General features: G+C 36.6%; 1 protein-coding gene across 5 annotated transcripts in view; it reads left to right on the top strand.

Annotated features, from left to right (window-relative positions):
- Positions 1-23,438, top strand: part of ZNF292 (zinc finger protein 292) — a 114,648-nt gene that overhangs the window by 76,641 nt on the left and 14,569 nt on the right. For 4 of the 5 annotated variants that reach the window (XM_074397718.1, XM_003922956.3, XM_074397720.1 and 1 more), the window contains 3 exons: positions 7,603-7,805; positions 16,289-16,425; positions 18,818-18,959. In XM_074397718.1, coding sequence (XP_074253819.1) covers positions 7,603-7,805; positions 16,289-16,425; positions 18,818-18,959 — 482 coding nt within the window. Of the gene's footprint in view, positions 1-7,602; positions 7,806-13,556; positions 15,763-16,288; positions 16,426-18,817; positions 18,960-23,438 lie in introns of those variants that run through there. The other variant, XM_074397721.1, reaches the window with a different exon arrangement.

Raw genomic sequence — 23,438 nt, 5'->3', positions numbered from 1 at the left:
GCATTATGTTTTATTAAATGTCTTAATTTGGATTTTTTTTTTTTTTTTTTACCAGTAGTGTTGAATTGTTTTTAATATCTTTTTATTGTGGTAAAAAAAACACATAAGATAAAGTGTACCATCTTAGCTATTTTTATGTTTAGTAATGTCAAATATATTCCATTGTTGTAAACAGATTCCAGAACTTTTATCTTGAACCCCAAGATGAAAACTGTACCCATTAAACAACTCCCTTTTTCCCTTACTCGTTAGCACCTGGTAAGCAGTATTCAACTTTGTGTTTCTATAACTTTGAGTACTTTTGATACCTTACATAAACAGTATCATACCAGATTTGTCTCTGATTTATTTCACTTAGCATAATGTCCTCAATATTCATCTGTGTTGTAGTGTGTGAAAGGATTTCCTTCCTTTTTAAGGCTGAATAATACTCCATTGTATGTTTATACTACGTTTTGTTTATTCATTTATCTATCGTATTTGGACATTGGATTGCTTCCACCTTTTGGTTATTGTGAGTATTTCTACTGTAAACATAGGAGTACAAACACCTCTTCAAGACCCTGCTTTCGGTTTGGGTTTATACCCATGAGTGGAATAGCTAGATCATGTGGTAGCTATATGTTAAAAGTTTATGAGGAACTTCTATACTGTTTTCCGTAGAGGTTACATCATTTTACAGTCCTAACAGTATTGCACAAAGATTCCAGTTAATCCACATCCTCACCAACACTTGTTTTCTGTCTTTTTCGTCATAGTCATCTTAATGGTTCTGAGGTGCTATCTGTAGGTTTTCATTTGCAGTTCTCTGTTGATTTGTAATGTTTCATATGCTTGTTGACCATTTGTGTGTTATCTTTTGAGAAATATCTATTCAAGTTAATTAGTCGATATTTTAATTGGATTGTTTGGCTTTTGGTTGTTGAATTATAGGAGTTTCTTTTAATGTATTCTTGATATTAATCCCTTATCGTATGATTTGCAGATATTTTCTCTCATTCCTTTTCACTCTGATTACTCTGTTGATTGTGTCCTTTTACACAAAAGTTGTTTTTGTTTTTTGTTTTTTGTTTTTTTTTTTGAGACTGAGTTTTCGCTCTCGTTACCCAGGCTGGAGTGCAATGGCGCGATCTCGGCTCACCGCAACCTTCGCCTCCTGGGTTCAGGCAATTCTCCCGCCTCAGCCTCCTGAGTAGCTGGGATTACAGGCACGCGCCACCATGCCCAGCTAATTTTTGTATTTTTAATAGAGACAGGGTTTCACCATGTTGACCAGGATGGTCTCAATCTCTTGACCTCGTGATCCACCCGCCTCGGCCTCCCAGAGTGCTGGGATTACAGGCTTGAGCCACCGTGCCCGGCCATACACAAAAGTTTTTAAGTGTGATAGTTTCATTTTTGCTTTTGTTGCGTATGACATGTTTGATGTCATAGCCAAAAAATCATTGCCAATCCATTGTCATAAAGCTGTTTCTTTATGGTTTCTTCTAAGAGTTCTTTAGTTTTGAATTTTCCATTTAGGTCTTAAATCCATTTTGAGTTAATGTTTACATATGGTGCAGGTATAGGGCCAGCTTCATTCTTTTGCATTTAGGTATCTAATTTTTCCAGTCTCTTTGCTGAATAGACTGTTCTTTCTGATCATCTTGGCACCCTTTTCAAGGATCATTTGACCATATATGATAGGGTTTATTTCTGGACTCTTTTCTATTGCATTGGTCCACATGTCTGTCTTTATGCCAGTATCATAGTGTCTGATTACTTGAGCTTTATAGTACATCTTGAATCAGGAAGTGTGAAACCTTCAACTTTACTGTTCTTTGTCAATTATTTTGGCTTAAACATTCTATATGAATTTTAGGATGCATGTTTTTAGTTCTGGAAAAAAAAAAATGCCATTGAGATTTTCATAGAAATTGTGTGAAGTCTATAGATTGCTTTGCCTAGTATGGACATCTTAATATTAAGTGGTATCATCCATGAAAACTGGATGCCTTTCCAGTTATTTATGACTTATTTTATTTCTTGTAGCAATGTTCTATAATCTTCAGTCTACAAGTCTTTCATCTCCTCCTTGGTTAGCTTTGTTCCTATTTTACTGTTTTTGTTGCAATTGTAAATGGAATTCTTTTCTTTTCTTTTTTAATTGGTTTATTCAATATGTAAATTTATTGGATACAATTTTATATAGGATTAGGAATTCTACACTTTTTTGCTTTCACAATTTGAAGAGATCCAAATATTCAGAAATTCACTAAACAAGTTAGCACACTTATTCCAATGGCATAATTTCTCACAGGGCCCATAAGCACCTCCATAATCATCACAACTAGTTATGTGGTTGCCATTCAGTCCTCTGTGGCTATTTGAGTAGAATCATTTTCTGATCTAACTACGTTCTTAATATATTCGTGAGGCAAAGTGCTAACTGGTTCCAGTAAAGGCCATCTTTCTCCGGTGCTGGCTTGATGTTAAGCTTCTTACCTCTTACTGAAAACAACTTGAACCTGCTCCACATATCACATCACATATCACCTGCTCAATCCTAAGTTGTACCTGACACCACTGTAATGTTAATGTGTTTATTATACATTGATCAAAATTTAGAGCACACGCAGTGAAGAGTTTGTGGTACTGAACAGCTAAGAACCTTAACATTTCTGAGTAGTGATTATGTGCACTTAACATGTATTATTACTTAAAATTCTCCTGTAAGTAGATATCATTTATTATTCTCATTTTATAAATGAAGGAACTGAGAAAGAGAAGGTACATAATTTGTTTAAGATTACACTGCCAGTAAATGGCAGAGGCAGCATTGGATCTGGGTGGCCTAATCTCCATGTCCTGTGTTCTTAACCACTTTGCTACAGTTATCTCCCCATGGTCCCTGACATAAAAAAGTTCACAGACTAGAGCAGGCGTCCCCAAACTTTTTACACAGGGGGCCAGTTCACTGTTCCTCAGACTGTTGGAGGGCTGCAACATACTGTGCTCCTCTCACTGACCACCAATGAAAGAGGTGCCCCTTCCTGAAGTGCGGCGGGGGCCGGATAAATGGCCTTGGGGCCGCATGCGGCCCGCGGGCCGTAGTTTAGGGACGACTGGACTAGAGATACACATACCATTATAATATGATAGTGCTATAACAGAAGAATGTAGGAGCACAGAAAAGCTAGGGAAATGGACAAAGCCTTTCACTAATGAAGAAACAGCATTCAGTGTTTCAAACATTACAGGCACAAATTTCCCAAGAAATATGACTTAAGTTTGCTTTAAGAATTAAAATGGGCCAAGCATGGTGGCTCACACCTGTAATCCCAGCACTTTGGGAGGCCAAGACAGGCGGATCACCTGAGGTCAGTTAGAGATCACCCTGACCAATACAGCAAAACCCTGTCTATATTAAAAATACAAAAAATTAGCCAAGCATGGTGGTGTGTGTCTGTAATCCCAGCTACTTGGGAGACTGAGGCAGGAGAATTACTTGAACCCAGGAGGTGGAGGTTGCAGTGAGCCCAGATCATGCCATTGCACTCCAGCCTTGGTGACAGAGCAAGAATACTCATCCAGCTCCAGCTGATGGGCTAGGTTCTGTAGACCTCGTACCTTCTCCATCAAATTAGCCGTGGTGAGGCTCCCCAGTTCTTTCAACATGTCGATGTCATCACGTTCTATCTCAGCCATCCATTTGGGTGGAGAACTAGTAATAGGACTTTTGAAGGAAGCTGCAAATTCACCAACACCTGGTAATTGTTCTGGCCAAGGATCTGGTGAGGCACAGTCAAGTTTTTCAAAACTTAGCAAAGATGCTTCCAAATCTGTCCTGTCTGTGGGAGATGCCATCTTCCAACCATTCGTAAATGGAATTATTTTCTTAATTTCCTTTTTGAATTGTTCATTAATGTATAGATTCAACTCATACTTATGTGTGGATTTTTATATCTTCGAACTTTGCCAAATTTATTTTTTAGTTGCAGTAGATTTTTTGTTTTGTTTTTGTTTTTTTGAGATGGAGACTCATTCTGTTGCCAGGCTGGAGTGCAGTGGCGCGATCTCTGCTCTCTGAAACCTCTGCCTCCCGGGTTCAAGTGATTCTCCTGCCTCCGCCTCCTGGGTAGCTGGGATTATAGGCACATGCCACCACGCCCAGCTAATTTTTGTATTTTTAATAGAGACGGGTTTCACCCATGCTAGCCATGATGGTCTCAATCTCTTAACCTCATGAGCCGCCCTCCTTAGCTTCCCAAAGTGCTGAGATTACAGGCGTGAGCCACCATGCCCAGCGCAGTGGTTTTTTAAATGTGATGTTTAGGGCTTTTGTACATATAAGATCATGTCATCTGTTAACAGATGATTTTACTTCTTTTAGATCTTGATGTCTCTTATTTTTCTTGCCTAATTGCTGAATTGTATCTAAGAGAGAATACAAATTAAATATTTATAGAATGGATAAGTGATGCAAATCCATGTAGGCCAGGATGAGAAGTTTGGAATTTGCCCTTTGAAAACAAGGGAAAGCCACTAGAAGGTTTTAAACAGGGGGAAGACAATCAGCTGTGTGCTTTAAAGTAAAACCAGCAGCACCCTGGATCCTAGTGAAGTGATTGAGGTGGTAAGAGTAGATAGAGAAGACTAGCAGATTATAGGAAATAAGACTATTACCACATTAGTGATTTGGACTGGGGTTGGGTTAGGGGAACAGTGTGGAAGAATGTGCAGATGGAGAAAAGTTAATGGAATTGAGTATTTAGGCATTAGAAGTGACATTATTAAATGATTGAAATCAGTCTGGGTGAAAAGGAAGTAGGAGAGAACATTTTTAAGGCAGACTTTAAAGTTTCTGTCTTGAAAACAACTGAATAGATGGAAGTGTGGACTTGAGACACATTGTGGTGTAGAGATTTTATTTGCCAAATTTGAGATACTTTTGAAACAGCTGGCAAAAGATATTGCAAAGGAAATCATGTGCAAATGTGGGCATGAGAATAGGAACCCAGTAAATGAGTTGACCCCCCTTTAGTGGGAATCTAGGACCTAGTGTAACTTGTGGTTCAGAGTACACAGTTAATACTTGTGTAATTATTTATTATGGAAAATAAACTCATTTTATATTCAGTTATCTTTAATTTAGGAATTAATAGTTTCTTTTTAATATGAAAGTGACATAGGAAGAAGGCTCTTTTACATTTTTAATTGAATTGGTTAAATATCATTTATTTATATTGCCATGTGAAGTAGGCTTATCTGTGTCATATAGCTCTCTTAACCCAAATATAGTAAAGCCTGCTTTTCTGTTGAAGTCTGTGACTATAGAGAAAACGTAAAAAGGCGACACATGAGTAAAATTACAAATATTTTATACTTCTGTGGGATGAGAGTGGGAAAAGCAGGCTAGGGAGTACAATTTGGTACGTCTAGCTACTCAAAGATAAGTCTGAGAAGCATGAAAACAACCTTTGTTGCAATATTGTAACTTTATAAGGAAAACCATCTTAGATTGCAGAGAAATAGAGAAGGATGCAGAGAAGTGGGGGGGAGGACTGAATAGAGTGTAATCTATTTGAATCATGATCTTCAGAATATGTGATTATCTTCCTTTGAAGACTAATGCTACTTCAAAGATTTTTACTGCTATAAGGTGCCATTCTAATTAGAAGTAGACCCAGTAGTCAAATAGAAAAAACTCTTTTTTTCTTGTCACACACTGTATAAAGCTAGAAGTCAGAAGACTCATTATACTCCTAGTTATGTCGTTAGCTGCCTTTATGTCCCTAGGAAGTCAGTTGCCTTCTGTGAGCCTCAGTTTACTCATCTCCCAAATGATAGAACAGACAAAATGATCTGTAAATTTCCTTCTACTCAAATATTCTATATATTTTTGAAACACATTTTGCCCTAAGTGTGGCAGTGGTTTCCCATCATTAAAAGACAAAAGCCTATGGTTTTGAAATGTACAGTATTAACATTTTTCTACATTGATTTAATACAGAAATTACACAATTTGTCATTCTAACTTAAATGCTGCTATTTGAGAATGTAGGGTCTATTTGAGATTGAGACCATCGGTTTTGTTAAATACTTGCCACATTTAAATTATTTCTTCACCATGATCTTTTAGTCTGTTGATTATGACTTTTTGTGAGAATATTTGAAATAATTCCCAGGCTTTGTATCTCCAGAGTTTCCTTTGGAGAAAATTATTGAATTAGGAAACTAAAGCACTTTATAGCCAGAATAACTTTAGTATAACTTTTTTTAAAATCTTTAATTTAAAATGTTTTGCTTTGGCAGTGAACTAAACTGTAACTGCAATGTAATTGTCCTAGTAGGATCATGCAATATTAAAAAAGAAAAGTAATGCCTTTTATCTCATAAAGACATATAGTCAGAGGCACCAGAAGTATATGCTTTATTTATCTGTGCTTATGCTTTATGCCTTTTGATTTAGTCTAATGTAAAAAATAGAAGGTAGCAGGTAAAAAGGTCTAGACTTCAAGAAAAGGATTCAATTTGAGATCTTGTATATATTGCTTATATGTTTATGGTTTTAATACCAAGGAGTCATGATTATAGCATTTTATAGAAGACTCTTTTCATAGTAGAGTACAGTTAGATCTAAAAATGAAAGTACTAGAGGGAAACAGAATATTTCAAGAAGTAAAGAACATCTCATCTTCCATCTTCTAATCTGCAAATTACTTACCAGACATATCTTTCAGTCTGTTCACAAGTAGGGAAGATAATGTGTTTTATTCATAGGACATTTTAAATTTTATACTAAAAGCCTTCTCAGGGTTTCAGGCTAGCCATTATCAAATAAATGTTTAAACATGATTTCTATTCTGGTAAAGAACACTTAGGGAAAATTTTAAACTTGCACTTTTTAAAATTTAAATTCTTCATAAATACAAAAATAAAAATTCTAAGCACTAGGAAAGGCAGAGGTTTGAGCAAAGTAGAAATGTATTATGCATTAGTGATTGTTTTGAGTTGATTCATTGATGTTTTGAAAATAACGACACAAAACCCACAGAATTTTTATCCTTTGGCAAACTTTTCTCCCATCTTATTTATTTTTCTATAGAAGTTTTTATTCATTCTAAAACATCTAGTTTTAAAAGTTAGATTTCAGCTTTGTAAAATGAAAAATACACCATAAATATTGACCAAAATATTAGTTGAGTCTCTTCTTCTAGAATGACCCAATAGCTTTTTGTTGTTACTCATCACGTAAGGTTGTAATGCCCTAGGATTACAGGTTTTAGGGATGCTGAGTGCTGATGTTGAAGAATAACTGCTGTAGGAAAAAAAATAAGTGAAATTTTAATAACATTTAATAATCATTCTAAATGGTATCTTATGTAAGGGATGAAAGTACTTAATGCAACTTTTAAAAGTTAGCCATATAATCTCTTCTTGCTTATAAGGTCTTTTGTGATAGCCTTACTAGCAATAAAAGAAAAAATGGATAAATGGAGGAAAAAATGATAAAAAGAAGCATTTTAGTTCCTATGTTTAAAAAGTATTTCTTACAAGTATTTGTATTGCACATGAATTATTGCCAAATGTTAATAATCTATTATGTCTTGTTTTTTTAAGTGAATGAATTTTTAGCTTTTGAGGGTCCCATCTTGTTGGATATGAGAATTAAACATCTAATCAAAACAAATCAGTTAAGCCAAGCAACTGCTCTAGCAAAGCTGTGTTCTGACCATCCAGAGATTGGTACAAAAGGTAGTTTTAAACAAACGTACCTTGTCTGCCTTTGTACATCATCACCAAATGAAAAGTTAATCGAAGAGGTGAGTATGTTTTCTTTCATTAGTAATTACTTTTTAAAGTTGAGAAATCAGTTTTTAATTAGAATGTCTTTGATTTTCTTTTCTCTTAGATAGTGAAGAGATCATTGTTGTCTATCTTGTATTTTTGATATGTTCTAGGGTGGTAACACCTTGATTCTAAGCAGCTTTTAGAATTATTTGTAAACTGATTGCACCTAATTTCTGTTTTAAATAATATAGATCTTTTAAATGCTTTGGCTAAATGATGGGAAAGTCAGTGGTGGCTTAACAGTTTAGTAGAATATCTATATTTGTCAGCTTTGGGCCTTAACTTCAGTCTTCTCTGACATCAAGATACTTGCAGGTCTTTTAAACTGACTAATTTAAGTAACTTTATAGAATTTTTATGACTTATCTCTGGGAATATGTTGAGATAAGTTATATAAATTCTCTATAGAATATGCACATATATGCTATAATTTTATATAGGTTATAATTTTTGAGTACATATTTATTTGCATATTTAATGTAAAACTTTATTTTCTCTCAGACATTCTGTTTTCACTTCTAGGTATAAAGCATAGTATTCATGTATTTGTATCTTTTATGACAACAAAATTCTGAGAGTGGAATCATGATCCAAATGGGAATTTTGCATTTTAGGGGACCAACAATTCCAAAAGGAAGTTGGAGACAGGGTAGGAGAATTAAAAGTTGTTCTTCAAGAAACAGGGCATGTATATTTAAAGAATTTAGATAAAACAATAGTAAATTGGCCAGTCATGGTGGCTCAGGCCTGTAATCCCAGCACTATGGGAGGCCGAGGCAGGTAGATCATGAGGTCCAGAGTTTAAGGCCAGCCTAGCCAACATAGTGAAACCCTGTCTCTAGTAAAAATACAAAAAATTAGCTGGGCATGGTGGCAGATACCTGTAATTCCCCCTACTTGGGAGGCTGAGGCAGGAAAATTTCTTGAACCTGGTAGGTGGAGGTTACAGTGAGCCAGATTGAGCCACTGCTCCAGTCCAGGTGACAGTGCGAGACTATTTCAAAAAAAAAAAAAAACCTCTATTAGATTGGTCAGTGTTCATTGGGCAGGTGTCTTATACCTCTAATATACCTACCGTTTGACTCCAGAGCAATAAAGAGAAAAAGAAAGGGATTGTAGGAAAAACATAGGGATATGTTAAGGGAAAAGTTGAGATATAAGACAGAGAAGTCAACTAATAGTGCATGCATGATCCTCTTAGACGGAGAGATATTATCATCAGTCTCAAAGCAGAGTAGCCTCATACAGAAAGCCGAATGCCACATGAGGTTTGTAATGATGATTGTGTGATGTTTTTTCTTGAGAACAGACAAGTAGGGAGGCAAGTGGTAAGGCTTGGACCAAGATTAGAAATAAACCTGTTGAGTTTCTCATGTGAGGATGTTGAGGGCACTGGGAACAGTAATGTCAGAGAGTTTCTAGAGTAGAACCATGGTCTGTAGCCTAGGATATTGTATCACCATTAGTTTGACTTTGTCTAGTCTATACATTTTTTTCATTACTCTTTATTTTATTATAGATAATTGGCCTTTTCATTGCTATTGTATATGAGAGTAAAACAGAAGGACAGACATTTTCTTATTAGTTGAAAATAACATCTAGATAAGTTAATTTGCAGATGCATAAAATTTCTTGAAATCACCTTTGACATGTGTAGCATTAAAAAAAAAAATCATTCGTTATTGTGCTGCTACATCTGATATTTTTCAGTGCTACTAAAGCTTTTATTGTCAGTTCTGTCCCGGTCTTTAAGGTACATCTACGTTCCCTTCCCCTTCCACACACGTATATTAAGTGAATGATGTTTTTCTGTATAAGCATTTAGGGGGTTGGAGGCAGGTGGGGTTTAAAAGGGAATAAGGCATAGGCCCTTAACTGTAGGAAGCATATCTTCTAGAAGGAAATTGACTATCTAAACATAAGAGTTGTTGGTTTAGCCTTAAAGTTGAAGACTATGAATTTGTGTTTCAAGTAAAATTCCAGTAAAAAAAAAAAAAAAAGTCTGTATTTATAGCTCTCTGAATAATCCAGTCTTGCAATACCAAGCCTAAGATCCTTCTTGGTTTAATTATCCAGAGTTAAGTAACAGCTGTCCAGCATGCTCTGGGAGATGATCAGGAAAATTCTCTCTGAAGAGCCTGGGTACCTCTAATGTCATATGGAATTATTTCCCTACCACTTCTTACGTTAAGCAGGTAGAGTTAAAGATTTCATGTTCATAAGCAGGGTTCACTAAGGTCTTTCTACTCCATCCCAGGAAAACAAACTAGATCATACAGTACAGAACAGTACAGATAGATGTAAGTCTACACATGCATAGTGCTACAGGTACATAGTAACATCACTTTGTTAAAAGTCCCTTGTTAACAAACAACATTACTTTGTTAACATGCATAGTACTACAGGTACATAGTAACATCACTTTGTTAAAAGTCCCTTGTTACAAACAACATTACTTTGTTAAAAGTCCTTTTTTGCTTGGAGATCTGATTGCTCTTTTATGTTTCTATTATGAACACATTAGAAACTTGTTCTTTGCTCCATATATGATGAGTGAGTTAAGATTTAGTCCCCCACCCAGAGACATTGCCCCATTTAGAAGGGGTGCATTGTGTGCTTTGTCTCTCTTGCCCACTCTACTCTTTGTCCACTTCATTGTTGTACGTTACTTGTCTGGTTCTTACAAGTATTTGAGGTTTGGTTTTGTTTATGTGTTCCTTAGAGGACAGTGGGAATAGACTTTTGTTAGGAGTCAGCAGTGGCCTGGATTGGTGGTGATCTTTCTGAGGAAATCTTTGTCCAAGTGAGGCAAGGGATTGACTTGTTTCCCAGGACCCTTTGGACCCTTTCAATGTGATAGAAATAGCAGCTAGTGGGTACCCCATAGGTTGTTTTTTTTAAAAAAAGAAAAGCAATAGCAGCTAGTCTTGGTAGATGGCAGAAGAATGGGATTGGGAGAGATGAGTGTTTATCTGGCTTTTCTGGAAGGAGTGAACTTTGGCCTGGATTCTTGTATAGTAGTAAAAAGTTAGCAGAGTTTAGATCCATTATTTCTGTTGGTTTTGTCATTAAAATAAATATAGAAGTTTAAAAACTAAAACTTTCTATCTTATCTCTCTATAACTATCCCATTTCCCCATTTAACACTCAACTAGGTAATTATTATTAAGATTAAAATTTGATATGTAATCTTTCTGACATTTTTCTATGCACAGACGTGCATTTTTAATACTTAAAACCACATACACACTTCCTGGTTGCCAGTCACTTTTCCCCGTTATTGTTTACATGTTTCCATATCATTCCGTGTAGATCAACCTTGTTCTTTCTCATGGCTACATAATTCCACAGTATGGATTTGTAATATCTTAAACCAGATTGGTGGACACTTACTTTGTTGCCTTTAACATACCTCCTTGCATCCTTGTGGGGAGTATACTGGTAGGGTAAATTTCTGGAAGTGAAATCGCTGGATCAAATAATCTATACATTTTAAATTGATAGGTTCAAACTATCTTCCAGAAAAGATTATAGCAATTTATGTTTCCAAAAACAATATGTGAAATATCTTCTTTCCTAACACTAGAGATTATTAGTCTTTTAAACATTTGCTAGCCCAAGAGTTAATTTTGATTAACTCTTGGTTTTACATTTTCTTAGTAATGACAGGTTTAACATTTATTTTCTATATAGAAAGCAGTATTATTTTGATAAGCAAATCAATTATTTTTTTAACTTTTGTTTTGTTTTGTTTTGTTTTTGAAACAAGAGTCTTGCTTTGTAGCCCAGGCTGGAGTGCAGTGGCATGCTCTCAGCTCACGGCAACCTCTGCCTTCTGGGTTCAATTAATTCTGCCTCAGTCTCCCAAGTAGCTGGGACTACAGGCACATACTACCATACCTGGCTAATTTTTTGTATTTTAGTAGAGACAAGGTTTCACCTTGTTGCCCAGGCTGGTCTTGAACTCCTGAGCTCAGTCAGTCCACCCACCTCAGCCTCCCAAAGTGCTAATGTGAGCTACTGCACCCGACCGAAAACTTTTTGAAGTGTGATTACGGCCAATACATTTTTAAAGTACGCTTTGTAAATTCATAAAAAATATTGATAGTGTTCTCTGTTTTTTGAAGACTTGGCATAAAGAGCCATGTTAAATTATTATTTACATTTTTGAAATAATTGTTAGACTTTACAAAGGGATTTTATTTGGCACAATGTGTTTTTAACAAACAGATCATTCTAATTGGTTTTAAATACTTTATTAAGAGTTGTAAATTTTCTGGTGTTTAAATTTTTGCTAATTTGTTGAAGAAATAGAGAATATAGTCCCTATGTAGGTAATATATTGGTCATCTCTGAATTTTGCTGCTTTGGATTTTTAAATAATTCTTGTTTATTGGTAGCCATGTCTCACTTTTCATAACTTTAATTCAGTAATTTTCTGGTTTATATGTGACTGATTTCTATGTTCCATTGTCATATTTTTTCAAGACAGCCATCTAGTGGCAAATCAGAGAAATGAAGGATCCCAGGTACGCTATAAAAATGGTTTCATTAGTATGCCTATGAAAAATGAAGTTTTCTGGCCGGGCGCGGTGGCTCTAGCCTGTAATCCCAGCACTTTGGGAGGCCGAGGCGGGTGGATCACGAGGTCAAGAGATCGAGACCATCCTGGTCAACATGGTGAAACCCCGTCTCTACTAAAAATACGAAAAATTAGCTGGGCATGGTGGCGCGTGCCTATAATCCCAGCTACTCGGGAGGCTGAGGCAGGAGAATTGCCTGAACCCAGGAGGCGGAGGTTGCGGTGAGCCGAGATGGCGCCATTGCACTCCAGCCTGGGTAACAAGAGCGAAACTCCGTCTCAAAAAAAAAAAAAATGAAGTTTTCTGTATTACTGAATACAGCAGATGTTTCCATTGGTATGTTGTGTGTATATGAAAAAATACACATAGGCAGTAATGCATTTATATTTTTAAATATTAAGAGTGGGCTGGCCAGGTGCAGTGGCTCACACCGTAATCCCAGCACTTTGGGAGGCTGAGGCAGGTTTATCACCTGAGTCAGGAGTTCAAGACCAGCCTGGGCAACATAATGAAACCTAATCTCTACTAAAAATACAAAAATTAGCCAAGTGTGGTGCCTCGTGCCTGTGATCCCAGCTACTCTGGAGGCTGAGGCGTGAGAATTGCTTCAACCTGGGAGGCAGAGGTTGCATTGAGCCGAGATCACACCATTGTACTCCATCTGGCCTAGGTGACAGAGCGAGTCTCTGTCTAAAAAAAAAAAAAAAAAGTAAGCTAATGACAGTAATAACATTCGGCAAATAAATTTCTTTCCTTATTCATAATATATAAATTTGGTACCATAAGAGCAATCACCAAGAGTGGCTTAGGTTTGATTGATTTTCTTGAGACAGAGTTTTGCTCTTGTTGCCCAGGCTGGAGTGCAGTGGCACAATCTCAGCTTGCTGCAACCTCCGCCTCCCAGGTTCAAGCAATTCTCCTGCCTCAGCCTCCCAGGTAGCTGGGGTAACAGGCGCCTGCCACCACACCTGGCTAATTTACGTATTTTTTTTTTTTTTTTTTTTGGAGATGGAGTTTCGCTCTTGTTACCCAGGCTGGAGTGCAATGGCGCGATCTCAGCTCACTGCAACCTCCGCCTCCTGGGTTCAGGCAATTCTCCTGCCTCAGCCTCCTGAGTAGCTGGGATTACAGGCACGTGCCACCATGCCCAGCTAATTTTTTTGTATTTTTAGTAGAGACGGGGTTTCACCATGTTGACCAGGATTGTCTCGATCTCTTGACCTCGTGATCCACCCGCCTCAGCCTCCCAAAGTGCTGGGATTACAGGCTTGAGCCACCGCGCCCAGCCTAATTTATGTATTTTTAGTAGAGACAGGATTTCACTATGTTGGTCAGGCTGGTCTTGAACTCCTGACCTCAGGTGATCCACCCCCTTGGCCTCCCAAAGTTCTAGGATTTCAGATGTGTACCACCACACCTGGCCTAAGAACGGCTTAGGCTTTAGAAGAACAACAAAAATGGTACGATTCAAAATAAATCAGACTTTCAAGAAATAAGGATTTTTATTAAATCTGAACAAATTAAAAATATGGCCTTAGTATGCTTGTGCATGTGGAATTCTGGAAAGAGCACAGACTATGAAGCTAAACTTAGGTCGACATCTTGACTTTGCCACTAAGTGCATAACTTTGAACAAGCAACTTAATCTCTTAGGACTTCTTTCTTTAAAAGAAGTAGTAGCGTCTACCAGGCAAGCTGTTTGCAAACAATGCAGTTTGTCTGCATTAGTTTGACAGGGTAATTGTTTAAAATTAATACAACTTTGATTAAAATATATTGTGATGAAGTGGAAAGAGTTTGGATTTTTTTTTTTTTTTTTTTTTTTAAGACCAAGTCTTGCTCTGTCACCCAGGCTAGAGTGCAGTGGTGCAATTTTGGCTCACTGCCGCCACCTTCGCCTCCTGTGTTTAACCAGTATCCCCACCTCAGCTTCCCAAGTAGCTGGGACTACAGGCACACACCGCCATTTCCAGCTAGTTTTAGTATTTTTTTTAGTAGAGATGGAGTTTCACCATATTGGCCAGGCTAGTCTCGAACTCCTGACCTCAGATGATCACCTGCCTTGGCCTCCCAAAGTGTTGGGGTTACAGGTGTGAGCCACCACACCCAGCCAGAGCTTGGATCTTGGATGTCAGCCAGACATGATTTGATTTGTGGCTCAACCACTTAACTAGCACATTCATCATACAGATGGTCCCCCAGTTTATGATGATTCAACTTACTATTTTTCAGCCCTATAATGGTGTGAAAGTGATAAACACTCAGTAGGTTTCTGGACATATGATAGGGTTACTTATGGATAAACTTAACTCTGAATTGAAAATATCTTAAGTCAAAAATACACTTTCAACTTACATTGTTTTCATCTTAGGATGGGTTTATTGGGATGTAGCCCCATCATAAGTCACAGAGCATCTGTATATAAAATGTTAGTGATAATACCGTAACCTAGTGGGAAAGTTGTGATTAAATAATAATGTATATAAAATATCTGAAATGTGTTTACTATATTGTAGATATTTTTAAATCTTTATGAATATATATCTTTAAGTCCTTTTTTTAATTTGCTTAAATGAAGTTGCTTATAAAGATTTTTTTTAAAGACGCAGACAGGAGCAGTGGAAAGAACACTGTACCAGGTAGTACATGACTAGGCTTCAGTTTTAACTCTCCACTAACTTCATAATTCCTTTAGGAAATCATTTATGTTGAACACATGATTTTTTTTTCCTTATCTTAATGTTTTCTAAGAAGGCCCAATTTAATATGTAGAATAGAACCTGTGAATCTATTGCCCCTCAGCATTTATCCTCATTATTAAAGTTTGACCTCAGAAGTACCCCCATTCCCCATTTACATGTATGTTGAATCCTAAACACATTACATTTTACATATATGCACACATTTGCTTACTCAATATTTTATGAAAGAGAAAATCAACTAGGAGAGGCCTAGTTCCCTTTGTGGTTCATGAGCGCTAATGGCCTGTGTTTTGTCTTCAGTTCTTTTTACCATCTGTCAGTTGTACCATGTTGGAATTAATCTTTCTATTCTGTGGAACACTGGTAATTTGTGATTGTATGCTGTTTGTCACATCCCTTGTCTTATAGCAGATGCTTATAGCAATCACAGGTAAAGTCTGTTCGTTTTATATAGTACATCATTATAATGAGGTAATAAAATTTTAATTTTTAAAAAAAAATAAATTATAGATTTAAGTGCATCATTAAATGAAGCAAGTTGCCTTCGTCTAGGTTGTACGTACACATGCATGACTCTTGGCAAGCTTTGAGATGGAGTAAATTTATATGAAAAGAAAAATAGTGGAGATTTATAGAAAATTGAGGTGAGCTTACTTTAAAAGTGGTACAGTTACATAAAATGCTTTCTATTATATTTTTCCCTCATGAATGGATAGTTTATTAGTCTATATCCATTGTACGTCTCTGTGTCTCTCTGTTGATTCCAATGCTTATTTAAATCAGTGGATAAAAGGGGGAAAATAAAAGTACTACAGTTTTTATTATTATTATTATTATTATCAGATCTTATTTAATGGGAGAGTGCTTACAGTTATCAGTTAGTTACATATAAATGCTTATAAATTCTTAAATAGTTATCTGATGTTCTTAATATTCTCAGAATTACTATTTAAATTTCTACTGGCTATGAAGAAAGGTGTTTTTTTTTAAACTGCGTCCAGTCTCTGTCCCAATAATGACCAATTATGACTGACTCGATAGTGTATGAATTAATGATATTTTATTCATGAAAATGATCTCTAAATATCTAATGAAAAAACTAAAGGTATATTGCCATATATCCTAATATAAAACCATTTTGTAGCATATTTCTGTTGGCTTTTTTTTTAGATTTCAGAAGTTGATTGCAAAGATGCACTGGAAATGATCTGTAACTTAGAATCTGAAGGTGATGAAAAAAGTGCTCTTGTCTTGTGTACTGCATTTTTGTCACGTCAGCTCCAACAAGGAGATATGTACTGTGCTTGGTGAGTTGATTTTCTTTTTTAAAGAAATATTTGTTAAATAAGAATAAAAAACAGGCTGTGACAATTTATATGGCTTAGGAACATATTTTAATGTCTTTTTAAGACAAAGGCTTATATTCAGATATTACATGTTGTGTGCAAACTGATTATCAAGTAGTTGTTATAACTTTAAATAAACTTTTTGTATTAAAGGCCACACAATTCCTTAGCATGCATAGCAGTAATTGTCTTTGGTCAGGAAATTTTTAAGTGTTAGAAAGTGAAAGAAAGATTTGTTTTGTCGAATGCCACCATAATATTTTTTTTATTTATGTAAGCAACCCACATTTTTTTGGTATGGTACATTTTCAAGTGGGCAGAGCATGTTATATGTAATCCTTTGGGAGGCTACAGGAAACAGAAATGTTGTTTTCAGTTAATGAAAACACTTAAGATCAGCTGCCTTAAATTAGCTTTAGCTAACACTGACAATTTATCTGGTCAGTCAGCACCACTGTTAGTCTTCAGTGTTGTGTTGATATTATGGGAACACATAAGAAAATTTGGTTATTATAGAATTCCAACATTTAAAAATATATACCAAATGACAGCATACAAATTAATAATAGAACAGACAAGATAAATCAGTGGTTGTGTAATCAAAAAAAGATTGAAGCTTATAAAGGATTTCTGAGCATTGAGTGTTGTTATGAAGGAAAAATAGTATATGCAATACAGAGAGGATTGATTTGAAAGGCAGAAAGATTCTGAAGGGAGAATAAATAAGGTGTTTTTATCGAGGACAAGCATATAATAGTTTTCTAGTTATAACATGAAAATCAGTGTTGACTAAGAAATTAATGTGTTACATTGGTTTTTACGAAGTCATCAAAATCTGAGTTTCATAAACTCTTGAATAGAAGGGCAACATAGATGTTTATGTTCAAGAAATACTGTTTAAGATAAGCAGCTGTGAGTTAATTCATGACTCAATAGTGAGGGCAGAGTTAGGCAAGGAAGTAGCAGTACAGAGTTGAGACAGAAAATGGAAAGCCAGTAAATAGTTCAGCTGGAAAGTATAAAGGCTACCTACTTTATTGACATGGGATCAAGTGAAACAAATGTGGAAGAAAGCAGTTATTCGGGATGGTACAAAGCAGAGGCTGATAGAGTCAGGTATAATGATGGCTTAAATTAGAAAGATGGTGAACTGGGAAGAACGGCAGTCATCTTTTTTCATGCGTTAAGCTTCAAAGTGGAGAAGTCTTATATAAAGAACTAGAGAGGTGAATGTGGTCAAGACTGAAGAAACAGATTTTAAAGTCCTCAATATAGAAGTTAAAATCCAGTAAATGAGTAAGTTATTCAAATAGGTAATAAAAAGGACATAGCTGTTAGGAGTGGAAACTGAAGAAATACTAATAGGAAAGGACTGTATGAAGAATACTTGGTGAAAAAATTTGAAGCAAGGAGGATTTTTGTGGAAGTTATTCATGGAACATGAGAAATAGGATGGTAGGTAAAAGGGAAATTAATCAACTTCAGTAGGATTACTTTTTATGAAATACACATTGTTACTGCATTTTGAAATTTATTTTCAGAGTTGATTTCATTGTTTCATTGCTGTGGCACAGATTAGTTTCTTCTGGTTTTTTGGGTCATCATTGATACGTACATTCATCTAATTTAAATTTGTTAGAAATAAAAGAAATGCTTTTTAAAAATCATTATATCATTGATATGCTTTATATATATGTATGTACACACACACACATCTTGAGCTTTCTTACTACATAAAGTTCACATGTGGCTCAAAGCTATCATTTGTATAACTTGTTTAAATGTTAGATGCTGGCCAGGTGCTTTGGCTCACTCCTATAATCCCAGCACTTTGGGAGGCCAAGGTGGGCAGATCACCTGAGGTCAGGAGTTTGAGACCAGCCTGGCCAACATGGTGAAACCCCATCTTTACTAAAAATAGAAAAATTAGCCAGGTGTGGTGTTGTGCACCTATAACCCCAGCTACTCGGGAGGCTGAGGCACAAGAATAGCTTCAACTCTGGAGGCAGAGGTTGCAGTGAGCCGAGATCACACCACTGCACTCCATCCAGCCTGGGCAACAGAGTGAGACTCTGTCTCAGAAAAACTAAAAAGTGTTAGATGCTTTCCTAGTAAAAGGTGGTGCTTCTCTGTCTGGGACTGAAAAACATTAATAAAATGATAAATCATATCCTGATTTTATTTGGTATTTAGAAAATTGGAATCTGTTTTCTTGCATTTAAACTTATGTGCGCACATAGGATTGGAATATAAAACCAGTTTTAATTTCAAATGTAATGACTGGACTGATATGGTCCATTATTATTACATTACTGCTCCAACTTTTCTTATTATAACTTTTTTTTTTTTAAAGGGAACTTACTCTATTTTGGAGTAAATTACAACAAAGAGTAGAACCATCTGTACAAGTGTACCTTGAGAGGTGTCGTCAGCTTTCTTTGTTAACGAAAACAGTATATCACATTTTCTTCCTGATTAAAGTTATTAATTCAGAGGTAAGAACAATCAAAATATTTTTAAGGTTAAAATGTATACATTATTTTTAGTAAAAGACTATAACTTTTATTCTTTTGGCACCCTTTCCAGTGATTTTTAAAACTTTTCATTATGTCCTTTGAACATTTTCTCATTAGTCCTTTAAGACACTTTACACAGAAAAACTGAAAAATGTATTTGCGATCCAGGGTCTTGCTGTTACTTAGCCAGAAGACAAGTAATATATATATATAATACTTATATCATTCTTCTGTTTTGGTGCTAGGGGTTATACTACTTTGATAATCTGGCTATAGAAATTTAAAAAGTATGAAGAAGAATATAGCGATTGGTTCCTTTGCTAGCAGAAGGGACAATTATATTATCTAAAATTCTGCAAACAGCCATAAATACTTGATAAAATAAAACAGACTTTTTTTTTTAAGTGTATAGCAGCTGACATTACAGGAATAGTTGGGATCAACAAAAGGAAAAACTTAAAATACCAGAAAGCTTGAACTGATGCTGAGCCTCATCTAGCCCGGTTGGGATTGCTTAGTTACTGCTACTTGGTAGGGATTGTAACTAAGCAATCCCTACCCTACTTGAGAGTAAGATCTTGGGCCGGAGATAAGATCTGGGGCTGGGCCAGGCCAGACCAGCCAGACATTGTAGCTCACACCTGTATTCCCAGTACTTTGAGAGGCCAAGGTGGGCAGATCACTTGAGATCAGAAGTTTGAGATCAGCCTGGCCAATATGGTGAAACCCCATCTCTACAAAAGTAAATATAAAAATTAGCCGGACTTGGTGGTGCCTGCCTATAGTTCCTGCTGAAGTGGGAGGATGGCTTGAGCCAAGAGGTGGAGGTTGCAGAGAGCCAGGATTGTATCACTGCATTCTAGTATGGGTGACAGAGCAAGACCCTGTCTCAAAAAGAAAGCAGGCCTGGCATGATGGGTCACGCCTGTAATCCTAGTCCTTTGGGTCCTTTGGAAGGCCGAAGCGAGTGGATCACTTAAGCCCAGAAGTTCGAGAACAACCTGACCAACATGGTAAAACCCCACTCTACTAAAAATACAAAAAATTTGCTGGACATGGTGGTAGGTGCCTGTAGTCTCAGCTACTTGGCAAGCGGAGACACAAGAATTGCCTGAGCCTGGGAGGCTGAGGTTGCTGTGAGCCAAGATCATGCCACTGCACTCAAGCCTGGGAGACAGAGCGAGACTTGGTCTTTTAAAACATATATATACCTTGGGACCGCGCTGCTTGTCTTCTTGGGTAGGTAGATGTGAAACAACCACCCCCTTAACCGCCCCACCCCCGCAAAACACACACACACACACACACACACACACACACACACACACACACTCTCTCTCTCACACTCTCACACTCTCTCTCTCTCTCTCTCTCTCTTTCTCTCTCTCTTTTCTTTCTCTCACTCCCTCTTGCTCTTGCGAAAGGTATAGGTATTACCTATATGTAGTTTCAAGTCTTACTAGACAATCTGAGTTCCACTACATTTCTGTTGGCTCCAACATTCCTTTTAGCTTGGTGAGTCTAATTTAAAATGTGTTTGTTGGAGTTCATTAATGTTACTTGTACAATGCTGTCACTGTGTGACATCCATGTGAATTTTGGTATATATATCACATTGTATTCAATCAGCTGTGATTATGCTTAGAAATACTTTAGTAACTAGATGCATTGTGAATTTTTTCCATTAACAGTAAGTCAGTGGCTTAAATGTGATTATGGTCCTGCAAGGTGATTCTTGCTAAAATATCTAAACTTTTGTTTTGTTGTAACTGAATCATTTTTTTTAACTTAAAAAGCTGGAAATTATCAAATGCTGGTTTTTTTTTCATTGTCAACAGTGATGTGTCATTTTATGTATGTTCCTAATGCTTATGGAACTCCTCCAAAATAAAGTTATTCAAAGAGAGCAAAAAAAAACAACAACAAAAAACGCTCTCACTGTCTGTCTGTCCATGAAGCTGGGACCTGTGAAGTACTGTAATTTTATTGAGAAGGTAGACTAGAAAAATAACTGTCTACCAAATATGTATGGTAGGGAATTTTAGGTATGTCCAGCTGGACTCTGGGTCAGAGGAGGAAAATCTTTAAGAATTATAACTACATATCTACCCTCATACAGATTTGGGAGCCACATTTACCCTAGCTTGGTAGTCCAGAAATCCCTATGTCAAGTAAGTTAATATTTAAGAAGGTGAGGATGGAGCCCTGGGCTGCTAATACCTAGGATTCCTGCAAAAGCAAATGCAAAACTGCTTTGGAAGGGACATATTATCAACACAGCAGTCTCATAAAGCCCTGCTTAACGTGAGTTCACCATCAGGATTTATAAAGATGTGAAACTATCTGACCTTAGTGATTTTCAGCAAAGAAATAATAGAATTACTTGCCTCATATTTAAATAATATAATTACGGAGAAATCTGTAAAATACATATCTTTAAACACTTAAAATAAGGAATTAAAAGTATGAGAAAAAACAGTATCAAAATAACCAAGCAGATTGTGAAAAGAGTCAAAAGAATGTTTGGAAATAAACATACATAGTTGCTGAAATGAAAAATTTAACAGTTGGATTATACAGATTAGACACAACTGAAGAGGGAATTGATGAGCAGAGGTTACATTTGTGCTTCCACTTATGTATTACTATTAAGTATTAATAAATCAGAATCCAAGTTTTGTAAAGTTACTGATTTTCTTACAGTAACCTTTGTAGAAATGCAGTTGGTTTCCATTTAAATGTACACAGAAAACACCTTTCAACGGTGCTACCATTGTGTAAAATGTAGAAACTGAGATGCAGCATGATAACAAATATTTTTTAATTAATGTATAATTGTTTTTAAAGGAAGGACCAAAAGATACTCTCCTATCCCCCTTTATAAGTACCTTTTAAAATGTGTTTGTCAGTAAGTCTTAGATGTATCTTCATTTTTCTCTCCTAAAAATAATAATGTCTTCATTTTCAGGAGTAAAGAATATGAATGAATCCTTCTGCTTTCCAGTTTGTCCTCTGTCAAGCTTGTTAACTTGTCCCTATTTTTCATTTATATATTGTGAAAATAAAGTTAAAAAATAAAGTCGCATTTAAAAAATAAAGTAGCTGGGTGTGGGAGTGCATGCGTATAGTCCCAGCTAGTTGGGAAGCTGAGGCTGGAGGATCACTTGAGCTCTGGATTTTAAGACCAGACTGGGCAACATAGCAAGACTGTGTTTCCAAAACAAAACAAGCAAAAACCTGAAAGGGGACAATAATAAATGTCTTATGAAATTACTGTACAGTTTTAAATTGCAGGTTGTGCCAACTAAAAGAGCAGCATGACAAAGTAGAGTAGAAAGAACTTGAAACTAGAAGCCAAACTGGATATAAATGTTGACTTGCAGTTGACCTTAATCACTCTAGGTTTCATTATTAAATCAGATGAATTGAGGAGGTTAGGTGGCCATCCTTCTTCAGTCTTACTCCCTACTCATAAAGAGACCATGAAGGGCCAAAGGATGGGATGAAAAATCTTGGACAAGAGCTGACTGTCCATTATGGTAGTCACATTTTAGTTGCTCAGTAGCTCCATGTTGCTAGTTGCTATCCTATTGGACAGCACAGATACAGAACATTCCTGTTACCACTAATAGTTCTGTTGAGTATCCCTAATCCAGAGAGTTTGGGTTCAGAATTAGAGTATATAAAAAAGCAGTTAAAAGTATGAATAGCGGCCGGGTGCGGTGGCTCAAGCCTGTAATCCCAGCACTTTGGGAGGCCGAGGCGGGTGGATCACGAGGTCAAGAGATCGAGACCATCCTGGTCAACATGGTGAAACCCCGTCTCTACTAAAAATACAAAAAATTAGCTGGGCATGGTGGCTCGTGCCTGTAATCCCAGCTACTCAGGAGGCTGAAGCAGGAGAATTGCCTGAACCCAGGAGGCGGAGGTTGCGGTGAGCTGAGATTGCGCCATTGCACTCCAGCCTGGGTAACAAGAGCAAAACTCCGTCTCAAAAAAAAAAAAAAAAGTATGAATAGCTTGGGAAGTTGGCCATGGCAGCAGCAGACTTTTGTGTTACTGTTGCTTTTGTTGGTTGGTCAGTTTTTGATACAGAGTCTGCTCTGTCATCCAGACTAAAGTGCAGTGCTGCAATCACAGCTCACTGCAGCCTCAACTTCTCAGGCTTAAGCAGTGCTCCTACCTCAGCCTCCTAAGTAGCTGGGACCATAGGACCATCACACTTGGCTAATTTTCTTATTTTTTTGTAGAGATGGGGTCTTACTATATTGCCCAGATTTGTCTCAAATTCCTGAGCTCAAGCAATCTACCCTACCTTGACCTCCCAAAGTGGTGGGATTACAGGCATGAGCTACCACACGTGTCCTTTGCAGCAGTCTTGACAGGGATAGTATGCACCCTAGTAATTGCTCTTTACCCCAGAAACCTTGTTTCTTGTTTTATGAAATGTTTTCCCTT

The sequence above is a fragment of the Saimiri boliviensis genome, chromosome 4, assembly GCF_048565385.1.
Source record: "Saimiri boliviensis isolate mSaiBol1 chromosome 4, mSaiBol1.pri, whole genome shotgun sequence".
Classification (NCBI taxonomy): Eukaryota; Metazoa; Chordata; class Mammalia; order Primates; family Cebidae; genus Saimiri; species Saimiri boliviensis.
Note: the sequence above shows the minus strand (reverse complement) of the source record. Positions and strands in the feature narration are given on the sequence as shown.